Raw genomic sequence first — 12,136 nt, 5'->3', positions numbered from 1 at the left:
AGTTTAGATTTTTTATTAACGGCCACATGATTACCATTGCCAACTAACTTTTCATCTATAATCATCCTAGAGAAAAGATCGTCTACATTTTCTCTACCCTCGCCAGAGTGAAATGAGACACCTACAAAGGGATCATCATCATATTTCTGTTTGTTGGGACTCAAACCAGCATCTATACCATCTCCAAGTAAGTCATCAATAAGTGGGGTTCCGGTCAGATTTGAAGTATTTTGATTATGCAAATCTTTTAACATTGATAATTCATTTCAAGTACTTCATTAATCTAGCTTTTTATCCTCTCCCCCGAATGTTGGAAAAACTGACAACTCATGTCATAATTAAATCTCGAATTAATATCTTAAAAATATTATAAGGAGACTCATATAAATATACATTCCCAATCTCTTATTATGAACCATTGCATACATGTATGAAATTTACTTCAAAATCATACATCCCATGTTCACTAAAACTTTTACATTTAAAATTGCTCATATAATTTCTCTAAATAATTAACAAATATAAAGTGTATGAACTACCTAAAACAACTTTACAAAAATAATAAGTTTCCCAAGGTTGTATAGTGAGAAAATATAAGGCATTTACAAAATCAAACCACAAGAATTGTTTTAATACTTCTTATCAAACAAAAATTGGTTAATACAAATGAGATTCATTTTTATAATAAGGTCACTCCAAATCTATTACTCAAGTTGTTGTCGATTGCCTTCTAGAGCTATTCCAATTTCAGTCTTCAATTAAGGCCTGAGCACTATGGGTAACATAACTTTATATATAACTATATTTTCCAGTTCTATCTTTTCCCTGAAGTAACATAACTTATCGAGATCTCTTCGTTATCATCATTTTCAGGTACTTGAATCCCTTCTGGGGTTTTATGATTATAATTAGTTATATCATTGGCCTCTTCTTGAGAACTTGTCTCCATGATATAATCACCTTGAGTATTTGCTCCTTTCCTTTTATGAGGATTTTTATCTTTGGAACCAACCGGTCTTCCACGGTTTAGGCATGGATTACTTTCTTTTGCACTAACAGTTTGCCCTATTAGGACATCAATTCATATTGGATCATTTTTAGCTGGTATGTGAGATTTAATGAATCTAGCAGTTGATTTGTAAAATGAATCATCTGTTGAACTTCTGGTTCACATTGCTTTGTATGATGATATTATACATTGATAATCCATTTCAAGTACTTTATTAATCCAGCTTTTTATCCTCTCCCTCTAATGTTGGGAAAACTGACAACTCATGACATAACTAAATATCGAATTAATAGCTCAAAAATATTATAAGAAGACTCATATAAATATAGGTTCCTAATCTCTTATGATCGCCCATCTTTGTGTGTTATGGTGGAGCAGTTGGAACATATACTGCACATCCAAAAATTATAATATGGGAAATATTTGGCTTTTGACCAAAAATCAATTATAATGGAGAGTATTTATAATTTATTGGCTTGATGCGTACAACATGTAAATCAATATAATCTCATGCTAAAATAAAAAGTTTTGTTCTCATAAGTAATGATTTAGCTATCAGTTGGAGGCATCTGATAAACAATTCAACTAAATCATTTTGTGTGTGAATATGAGCTACATGATGTTAAACTTTTATCCCAATTGACATGCAATAATCATTAAAAACTTGGGATGTAAACTCACCAACATTAGCAAGACGAATTGTTTTAATTACATAATCCGAATATAATCATTTAAACAAGCAATCTCGCAAACGGAAGGTTGCTAGTTGATAACGCATGTGATTATTTTGTAGATGCATCTACCAAAATCATATAATATCAAAATCATCCACATGGTTGATGAATGGGCCCATATTCATTTTAGAAATGCAAGACATTAAATCTCAACTTTAGCTAGTGAGTTTCTAAGAACCAATTTTTATTGAAAAGAATCAACAAATGAGAATTCTTTAAATTAAAGAATCAGAAGATTCTTTAATGGATGTCCATATGAATTCACAATTAATTTTTGCATCATATATGATCCAGGATGGTCTAACTGGTCATGCCAAGTAGTAAACACATTTGTATTAGTAAACTTTTAGTTTACTTTAACATGTGTTTCAATTGTACTAAATTGTAACAAATTGATAATTTTATTATCATTCCTTTTAATTTGTATCCACATATAAGTTCTATTGTGACATTTACTTCGGAAATGTCTAAATAAATGTGAAGTCTATAATGCCACTAAGTCCATAAATATAATTTCTATATAATTATATGTAGTATTCACTTCAGGGAATATGCTAAAATCTTCAAATGCCCAAAAATCTATTAATAGCAAACTTTGAGAGTGTATCTTATTTTCCAGGTGTACAACAGGTACGTAACCAATGACTTTTCATACATAAGTTTTCTCTCTTGCAAGTTCTCATCAGTAATATTTTACCACGTAATTTTAATTGAGAATTTATTCTGAATACTGTAGAGTTATACTCACAGTTTTCAAAAAAACTTGTAACTTTAGGTGCATCCAACCATAATAAGCTTTAGATAGAATTATCATATTCTATTATTGGTCATGAGTAGATCTTTCACAATCAAATATTTTGCTTCCAACCCTTTAATAGGGATGATGACAAAAGAATATTACAAAGATTATAAAATAAATATAAATTAATAACCCAATTCCTTTTTATTCATATGAAATATAATATTTTCCTCATTCACAATCTCAATATGAGATCCATTACAAATAACTTTTAAAAGTAATGTATTAACCATCACAAATTTTGTGCTTTTTAGATAGTAATATATTAGCTCTTACGGAGCTTTCAACTAACTTTGTACTATCAAATATTGGAATAATATTTGTTTGTTTCAGACCAAATAAGATAAATATTTTCTATCTATAATGATAGAATTCATTACTACGTTTTCATATCATTCCTCAAAGAATATTTATAGAAACAAAATATTTGGGCATACGCCACATATGTGGCCAATAATCTTTCATATCACATTGACAACATAAGTTATCTTTACCCATTGAAAAGTTATATTGAGAACTCTCATTGTTCTATTATTTATTACTCTGTTCCCACTTTTAGTGGTCCATGAGTATATCTTTTATTTTCTTTATGTTTACATTCACTTTGGGGAATACAACAAATCTAGTAGGACGGACTTATAAACATCCCAATAGATTCTTTATTTCATAATCACCATCGCAAACATCCGTGAGATTTCAAATCAAAATCTATCTATTCATGTTGTCATGATTAGTCTCTAATTATAATAAACATGATATAATAAATAAAACATAGTAAAATATACCGGAAGATCTTTAACATCATCGTCATCACCTTGACTATTATCACGAGCACTATTACAAGTAGTAAAACAATTTTATTTTCGTAATAACATTTATAATCTAATTGTAAAAATCATTTAATAAACAATCAAAATTTTTGTGTATGATGCTTGAAAATTATCCGATACACATTGTTCCAAATTTCAATATCACATATATATTATAAAATCTTATGTTGCTCTAATAAGATATTTATAAAGTCAATTTAATGAGATATCATACAATCATTCAATATTAGCAAGTTAATAAGACTAAAAAGATCCTATCAAATTTCCTTTTAATCAACAATGATAGGTTAATAACACTTTCCACCATAATTAAAATTTCAAGCATATTTAATAACAAAATTTCATAATCAAAACATCTAAATATTATGATAATATAACTTAATTAAAAAACTTCAAAAGAATGATTTACCAAAAATAATAATAGAGAAAACATATCATATTAATAGCAAACATATCAAATTAACAATTATGTCTTTTACATAATAAAAAATTAACCTAGAAAGGCAAAAATAAAATACCATCGAATGTGAAATTTATGTCAAATAAAAATTAATAGTAGACATACATACCTTAATTAAAAATGAACATATGGTCGAAATATAAAAGTTTCTTACCAAATCCATACTTTACCCATGCTTGTACAATAAATCAAAGATCGGGAATAAGAACCATAATCCATTCTGAGATTGAATCTTTCAACATCCCGAAGATGAAGTTGTAAGGGTGAAAGTTTAAGGTGCCAAAGAATTTGATCTGTGGGACGACTTCAAAAGATTTTGAAAAAAAATATAGAATCATATTATAAATAATTGATTGATCGGTTCCAAAGATAAAAATTTTTCTCGATGGTCATATAGTGGAGGCGGGTGCTCCAGAAGAGACCCAAGACAAAACTAATAAGTAAAACTCTAGAATAGATTTAGGTACCTAAAACTAAAGATTAAAATAATGAAAATAAGAGATCTCGATAAATTATGTCAATTCGAGAAAATGTGGAACCGAATAATAAAAGTGGTTGGCAATGATTTTGCATGCAATATTATTGTTGAAATAATGAAATAAAAGGAAGATCTTGCATAAATCTATTGAGAAATATAGATATGGAATAAATTGATCAAAATAGAAAGACGCAACTCCAGTACAATTAAATTCGTGGAGTTTTTGAACCAGTAGTCCAAATATCTAAAGGTATAAAGCTAGTGAGGGTGCAATTGAAGTAGTTTTGCAAAAGCGGAATAAAAATATAATTTTTTTTGCTAAATCCTGGCATTGATTATGAAAAGATATAATATTCTTTTGTGGTGGATGCAATAACCTTTAGATATATTATTAAATTGACAATTCATAAAAAATTTAACTTAAGTCTAATGGTTATTGTTGCAACCTTTCATGAATCACTATATATTAATGTTTATATTAAAATCCTTAAAGGATTTAGAATGCTAGAAGCATATTGAAATTCTCGAAAAATTATTCATTTAAATGAATTGAAATAATTTGAACATATGTGGTAAATTTGAGTAGTTGAAAGAGGATTATAAAATGATCCAAAATACCTATTTTTGTTTTTTATAAGAATCATGATTAAAGTTTGTTATTATTATTGTTGAATCTCCTAAAGAGATCAAAATATATTTCCCCAAATTTCCCTCACTCATTACTTTTAAAAGAATGGTAATATAAATGCTTAGCAAATACATTTAAATAGTCATTTGAAAAACTAGTTTTCAAGATTGAATACGTAGAATATGAGAAAGTATGTGATGTTTTAATGAGGGGGAGTAAACACGCATTGTACTCTTTTTCCCTTAACCGAGATTTTGTCCCATTTGGTACTATTTTTCCCTTAACCGAGGTTTTGTCCCATTTGGTTTTCCTGGTAAGGTTTTTAATGAGGCAACATATTATTCGTATTATAGATTGTGTACTTTTTTTTCCCTCATTAGGTTTTTATCCCACAGGGTTTTTCCTATAAGGTTTTAACGAGGCACATTATCTACCAATGGACATCCAAGGGGGAGTGTTATGAATATCTTATTAAGTGGATGTCCATCATGATTAAGATAAAGTTTTGATGTACTTTAAATCCTAATAGTTATTAAAATTAGATCTCTACTTCTTTTATATTTCTTATGCCTATAAATAGAGATTCTGATGAAGTATTGTAATTACCCATTTTGATTAATAAAGGACATTCTCTATTACTTTTATATTTTTTTTGTTCTTTATTCTCTCTATCTCTCTTTATTTTATAACAAAAACATTTTTATCAATGTTCTTTTTTCTCTATAACTGCATCTGCCCCAACATTAATCGCAATGCAATAGTAATATGAGAAAATGTATGAATAAGTGTAGAGACGGTCGAAAGTAGTTAGTCAAGCTACTATATCTTTGGAAATCTTGAGTTGGCTTCACTACACTTTTCTACAAGCACATATATCCAAACCCCTGTTACACGTTGCATGATAGTGACGTTGTTTTAGAAGGAAAAAGCGCAATATTTTCATAATCAAATAATTGGTCAAATCGACGAGGTCATTAATTTTTATTTCATCCATTCTTCTAGTTTAATTATATAAATCATTAAAAAGTTCATAAAAAAACACAGTTTAATCCGTTCAATCGAGTTCTTTTTAGCTCAATTGAATTAATTTGTACCGATTTATGAGTCAATTATTTTAACCTTTTAACCAGATCAATACAATCTAACCAATTGATCCGTTCCAATTCAAACAACATTTCTTAAGTATGGTTCCTTTCCAATCACTTCATTAATAATGGTAGAATTTTTACTAAGATTATTTCTACACTTTTACCATTGATAATAAAAAGAATAAAAGGAACAATATATAAATAACTAAAAATAATCAATCCATTTCTAAGAGGGGGCGTTCTGAGTTAACATTCCATGGAAAAAAATTGGAAGACAAATACACTCGACTTTTCCACGTACATGTATATCCACTCCCTTGTTTCTTCCTACATGATAATGATGTGTTTTTGTCCCTAAGAACAAAAAAGGTAGCTACTTTTATGCAAAAATGGCTGATTTCAAATCACTTCATTTATTAATGGTAGAATTTCTACTAAGATTATCTCGCCATTTTACCTATTAGTAATATAAATAATTAAACAGGAATATTTTCATTTTTAAAGGATTGATCCTTCTAAACAATGATCCATCTTTATTAGGATCTTGTGTATTTTTTATTAAATTATTTTATTTTATAATTTACCGATCATTGTTCCTATACACAATCTCCAATTGCAATACCTTTCAATGAATTATCTCTAATTGAATTTAAAATTATATTCTTATAAGTGATAAAATTTAGAAGGAAAAAAAATAGATATATCTCACAAGAATTTACTTTGCCCAGTTGATCAATCTTGAAGACACAACTTAATTTAAATTAATTACCTTCTCCAAAACAAGAAACGAAGGTAAGACAGAAAGAGAGATTTAGGAAGGACTTGATAAAAGAGCATCGCTTTTTCTCCTTAGAAACTTTTACGAAGCAACACAGAACATCCGCTACAACTTCCAGTTTACACCTAAAAGACGAAGACAATTCAATAGCATAATACTAATCAATTTGTGTGAGACAATGACTAAAGACTTAAATATAATATCTAATAAAATTAAATTAGTTTTTATATGTATTTAAATAAAATACAGTTTGAGAATTGGGAGTGAAGCATCAATCATTACCTAATTAATAGCTATGAAATCCTACTTTCACACTAGTATCTCTACGCTCTTTTTGCTTTCCACAATTGTAATGAGGAGTGGAATTAGGAGAGCAACAAACGATGATTTAGAATCTCTTGTAGCAGAGGCAAAAGCATTAGGGAAACAGGGTGGTGGAGTAACTATAGCAAGAGTGATGTCGAACATTGTATGTGGCCTGGTGTCAGATGCAGTGCAACTGGAAGTGTCATCGAGATTGATCTTAGTGGCCATCGTCTAAATGGGAGTATAACGCCTCAAATAGGTGCACTTTCGAAACTCAAGTGCCTCAACCTGTCCTCAAATAATCTTAGAGGTGAGCTACCTTCTTCACTTGGAAACCTTACTCAATTGGCAGTGCTTGATGTTTCTTATAATGAAATTCATTCCATTCCCTTGGAAATCGAGAAGATGGAGAATCTTGTTTCGGTAAATTTGACGAGGAACCTCATTGTTCATATGCCTAGCTATTGGTCTTTTGACCAATCTCACCCACTTGATTATGACCTCTAATTCATTGCAGAGCATCATCCCTCTCCAAATACGGAACCTGAAAAAGCTAATGACTCTCCATTTCGGAAACTGCCAGCTCTACGGTTCCATTCCACCAAATATTGGAAAGCTGAAGAGTTTGGTTAATCTCCATCTCTCAAGCAACATGCTTGTTGGTCCAATCCCATCTTCTGTCAACAAGTTAACCAATCTTGCATCGTTGGTTCTTGATGACAACCAACTTAACGGATCCATTCCACAAGAAATTGGGAGACTGACAAATTTGGTTACATTGGATCTATCTTCTAATATGCTTGTTGGTCCAATCCCACAAAATTTGGGTAAGTTATCCAGACTGGAATCGTTCTCTCTTTATCAAAATAAAATAAATGGTTCCATGCCATTAGAAATTAGAAATCTTGGGAAGTTGTCTTACATAGATCTTAGTTACAATAACTTGAGTGGTCAAATCCCTTCATTTCTAGGTCTTTTATCCAGCTTTAGTAGTTTGCGGCTTGACTCAAATCTTTTTGAAGGTTTCATTCCATCAGATATTGGAAAAATTAAAAAATCTCGCTGAGTTGGGGATTTCTAATACCGAAATCACTGGCTCAATCCCTTCATCTCTATGTTATTTGACCAATTTGCAGGGGCTGTACCTTGACACAAATCTTTTACATGGTTCCATCCCTTATGAAATTGGAAATATGACGAATCTAATGGTGTTAACTCTTTATTCCAATCACGTTCCCAATTCCATCCCATCATCTTTACTTCATTTACCCAATTTAATTTTTCTGCACATGGCTTCGAATCTTTTGGAAGGTCCCATACCCCATTGGGAGTTTGAATACCCTGATATACTTAGATCTCTCAGACAACAAATTGAGTGGACCCATTCCAACTCAGATTGGTAATTTGTCAAATTTAACAGACTTAATTTTGGCAAACAATAACTTGAGTGGAAAGATTCCCCTGCAAATTGGTGGCTTGTCTCTAAACCAGCTTGATCTAAGCCATAACATCATTAGTGGAGATATACCTTCTCAACTCAATTCCCAAAACATTGATCTTAGCCATAACCTTCTCCAAGGAGTGATACCTTCCCAATTTGGGAATTTAACTCATTTAAGCATCTTAGATCTCTGTTGGAATAATCTAACGGGCATGATTCCCGAAATTCCGTTTTCGGTGTGGAACCTCAATTTGTCATTAATTCACTGAGGGGTCACATTCCATATGGATTATTGCATTTTACACGCGATACATTTGCAGGCAACAAGGATTTATGTGGTTCCATTCAAGGCTTTCGTCCTTGTCCTTCATCTCCAACTGTAAACAAGGAAAGAAATAGCAAATTAGTGAAGCACAATCTATCTGTTGTTATTCTGGTTCCAACTTTGTTATTTTTTGTCTCTACTTTTGCGTTTGTGATGTTCACCCTATTTCGACGATATAGAATTAAAGCTTTGAAATAAGATCCAAGTCCAACTGAAAATGGAGATTTATTCTCTACTCGGAACTTTGATGGAAAGATTGCGTTTGAAGACATCATCAAAGCCACAGAGGATTTTGATATCAAATATTGCATTGGAATTACGGGTTATGGCAGTGTTTATGCAACAAAAAACTCCAACGATTGGAAGCTGAGCAACCGGCTTATGATACAAGTTTCCGAAATGAGATCAAGTTTTTAACAGAATAATATTAGGGGAACAAATGGGAAAAAGCAAAATTAACAAAGATAAAATATAAATAAAATTTTTGTTTTAACTTGAGATTAGAAAATTCAAATGCAACTATAGATGCACATTGAATATACAATATAAATTAAAATTTATTTTTAACTTTTTGTTTAAATTACAGAATTTGCTTATTCATTAGTTGTGACTGAAAAATGCGGCGTATATAGCTTTGGAGTATTGGCATTGGAAATATTGATGGGAAAACATCCTAGTGAATTGTTGTCAACACTATCATCATTGTCATCGCCATCTAGTGTCCAAAATGTCATACTAAATGAAATTTGGACCCTCGATTATCACCCCAAAAGTCAAAAAATAGGAGACATCACTTTTGTTGCTGTGATTGCTTTCACATGCTTACGTGCCAAACCCAATTTTCGACCAACAATGAAATTAGTGTCTCAAGAATTCCTACGCATTAAGTCTCCAATTTCAATGCCTCTTCATGAAATTTCTCTTGTCGAGCTTAAGAATTATGAGATGTGAAAGTTAAAAATAAAAAAATAGTAGTTGATCTGGTGTTGTATTTTTAAGAGGATATGAATATCATATTTTCTTGAATATTTATTGGAGTATGCTCAAATACCAATCATACTAGGTTTGTAATAACATACCTTTAGCCGCATTGTCATTATTGTTTTCAGTCTCTATTTCAGTGTGATACCATCCCAATTTCAGAGTTTAAATTAAACATTTTAAATCTCAGTTGGAATAATCTAACAGGCATGATTCCCGAATTTCTAGTAAATGTGAGAAACCTCAATTTATCATTTAATTCCCTGAGGGATCCAATTCCAGATGGGTTGTTTGCATTTTGCACCAGAGACATTTACAGGCAACAAGGATTTATGTGGTTCCATTCAAGACTTCCTTCATTCACTACACCAGAATAGGCTTTTAGCGGCACTTTTTGCGGCGTTTGGAACAAACGCGCCACAAAAAATCGAGCATTAGCGGCGATTTAGCCAAAGCGCCGCTAAAGGTAGAGCATCAGTGGCGATTTTCCGGAAGCGCCGCTAAAAATAGGAATTAGCGGCGTTTTATATAAAGCGCCACAAAAAACCTAAGACCAACGACGTCGTTTTTGAGATTTTTTAAACCTTTAGCGGCGTTTTTATCTAAGCGACGCTAATGCTCGGATCTTTAGCGGCGTTTTTCTATAAGCGCCGCTATTGCTCGGGTATTTAGCGGCGTTGTTATCCTAGCGCCGCTAATTCTCCGCCTTTAGCGGCGTTTTTATGTAGCGCGGTAATTGTCGGATCTTTAGCGGCGTTTTTAACTGAGCGCCACTAATTCTCTTGTCTTCATCGGCGTTTGTAGCTAAGCGCCGCTAATGCATTTACCTTTAGCGGCGTTTTTGCAAAAGCGCCGCTAATAGTAACAAAAATCTTATAAGTTGAAGTAATTAATATTTTGTTCTATTTATTATAATAGTGGTACAATTTTACATTTAAATTATAATTAACAAATAATATTGATTAATATAAAAGTTTTTATTAAAGAGAAGTCGTATATATATAACACTAACTATTTATTACTAATTTTCAATTACAGTTGATTTAAACTACTTTACGAGAGAAAATATATTAAATTATGAATAAAATAAAATATAATAAAACTTAAATTGTTGTATTGTAAAGAATAAATTAAAATAGAATTAACTTTTATAAGAGTAATAAATTTTGGTAGTATTAAGTTCGACTAAATAAATCAAAGGAATTAATATAAAATTAAACACCAATTTATACAAAAATATATATTTTAACAATTAATTTATACAAAATAAATCAAAGGAAATTTTTTATGGACGGTATTTTAAGGAGTACTACGGGTATAGATTTAAGGTTTGGGATTTAAGGTTAATTTAGGGTTAGAGGTTTAGGGTTTGAGATTTAGGGTTTCAATTATCGGTCATGTTAGGGTTTAATTTAGATTTGTTTTGATTATTTTTATGGTAAATATATATGTTCTTATATATTTGTAAAATATATATTCGAATAAATTTAATATATTGAATATTATAATAGGTAGATCATGATCACTTTATGCATGTCGATTGATAATTTATAATTTGAGACTTGTTAAATGATACAATTAATTATCTTGTATATATTTAAAAACATTTAACCCTAAGCATTTGATTTTTCTAATTCTTTTAAATATTACTTAAAATTTTAATAATTCTTTATGTAAAATTTTTATGAAAGATTCAATAATAATTGAATATAAAAAAATATGCGAGCTTTAGCGGCGTTTTCAGCAAAAAACGCCGCTACTATGTATTAAAATTTCCCAAAACGGCGCCGTTTGGGTAGAAAAATTTAAATTTTTAGTGGCGTTTTCAGCAATAACGCCGCAAAAGGTAGACATTACCGGCGTTTTGATAAAAACGCCGCAAATTGTGAATTTGAATTGATCTCATTCAATTAATTAAAATATATGCATATATATACGTCCTAAGTCGCTATCATTCCTTTTGTTATCACTTCATCAATATTTAAGAAAAATGCCATATATATAGTTGTTCGTCCTTCTTGTTTTCATTTATATATCTATTTGAGAAATTAAGAATATAATAAATTTGTTAATTAGAGAAATTTATTCAATATTTATCAATAAAATATTGTATTAAAAATTCCATTCTTTATATAAAAATAAATTTTATAAAGAATAATATTGTTTATTGCTACTTAATACAAAATTTTAACTATTAATTATTGTTTAATCGATTTCAACTGTTTTTATGATTATTAAAGATTTAGGGAATTTTTTGGAAGGTATATATATAGGGGGTA

General features: G+C 30.3%; 1 protein-coding gene across 2 annotated transcripts; it reads left to right on the top strand.

The window, feature by feature from the left end:
- The first annotated feature begins 7,069 nt into the window (after positions 1–7,069).
- Positions 7,070–9,369, top strand: LOC105797422 (probable leucine-rich repeat receptor-like protein kinase At1g35710). Of its 2 annotated transcripts, none has more exons than XR_008188707.1 (2): positions 7,070–7,420; positions 7,628–9,369. XR_008188707.1 is itself a non-coding variant. In XM_052620763.1 (2 exons), the coding sequence occupies exons 1-2, from the start codon at positions 7,276–7,278 to the stop codon at positions 8,174–8,176; spliced, it is 807 nt and encodes a 268-aa protein (XP_052476723.1). In that variant the 5' UTR covers positions 7,070–7,275; the 3' UTR covers positions 8,177–9,369. The 2 variants fall into 2 exon arrangements, 1 of the variants encoding a protein (XP_052476723.1); XM_052620763.1 differs by having other exon boundaries at positions 7,070–7,533.
- The last annotated feature ends 2,767 nt before the right edge of the window (positions 9,370–12,136 follow it).

Source organism: Gossypium raimondii, chromosome 9 (genome assembly GCF_025698545.1).
Source record: "Gossypium raimondii isolate GPD5lz chromosome 9, ASM2569854v1, whole genome shotgun sequence".
NCBI classification, from domain to species: domain Eukaryota; kingdom Viridiplantae; phylum Streptophyta; class Magnoliopsida; order Malvales; family Malvaceae; genus Gossypium; species Gossypium raimondii.
The sequence above is the reverse complement of the archived record's forward strand: the minus strand, read 5'-3'. Positions and strand labels throughout refer to the sequence as shown.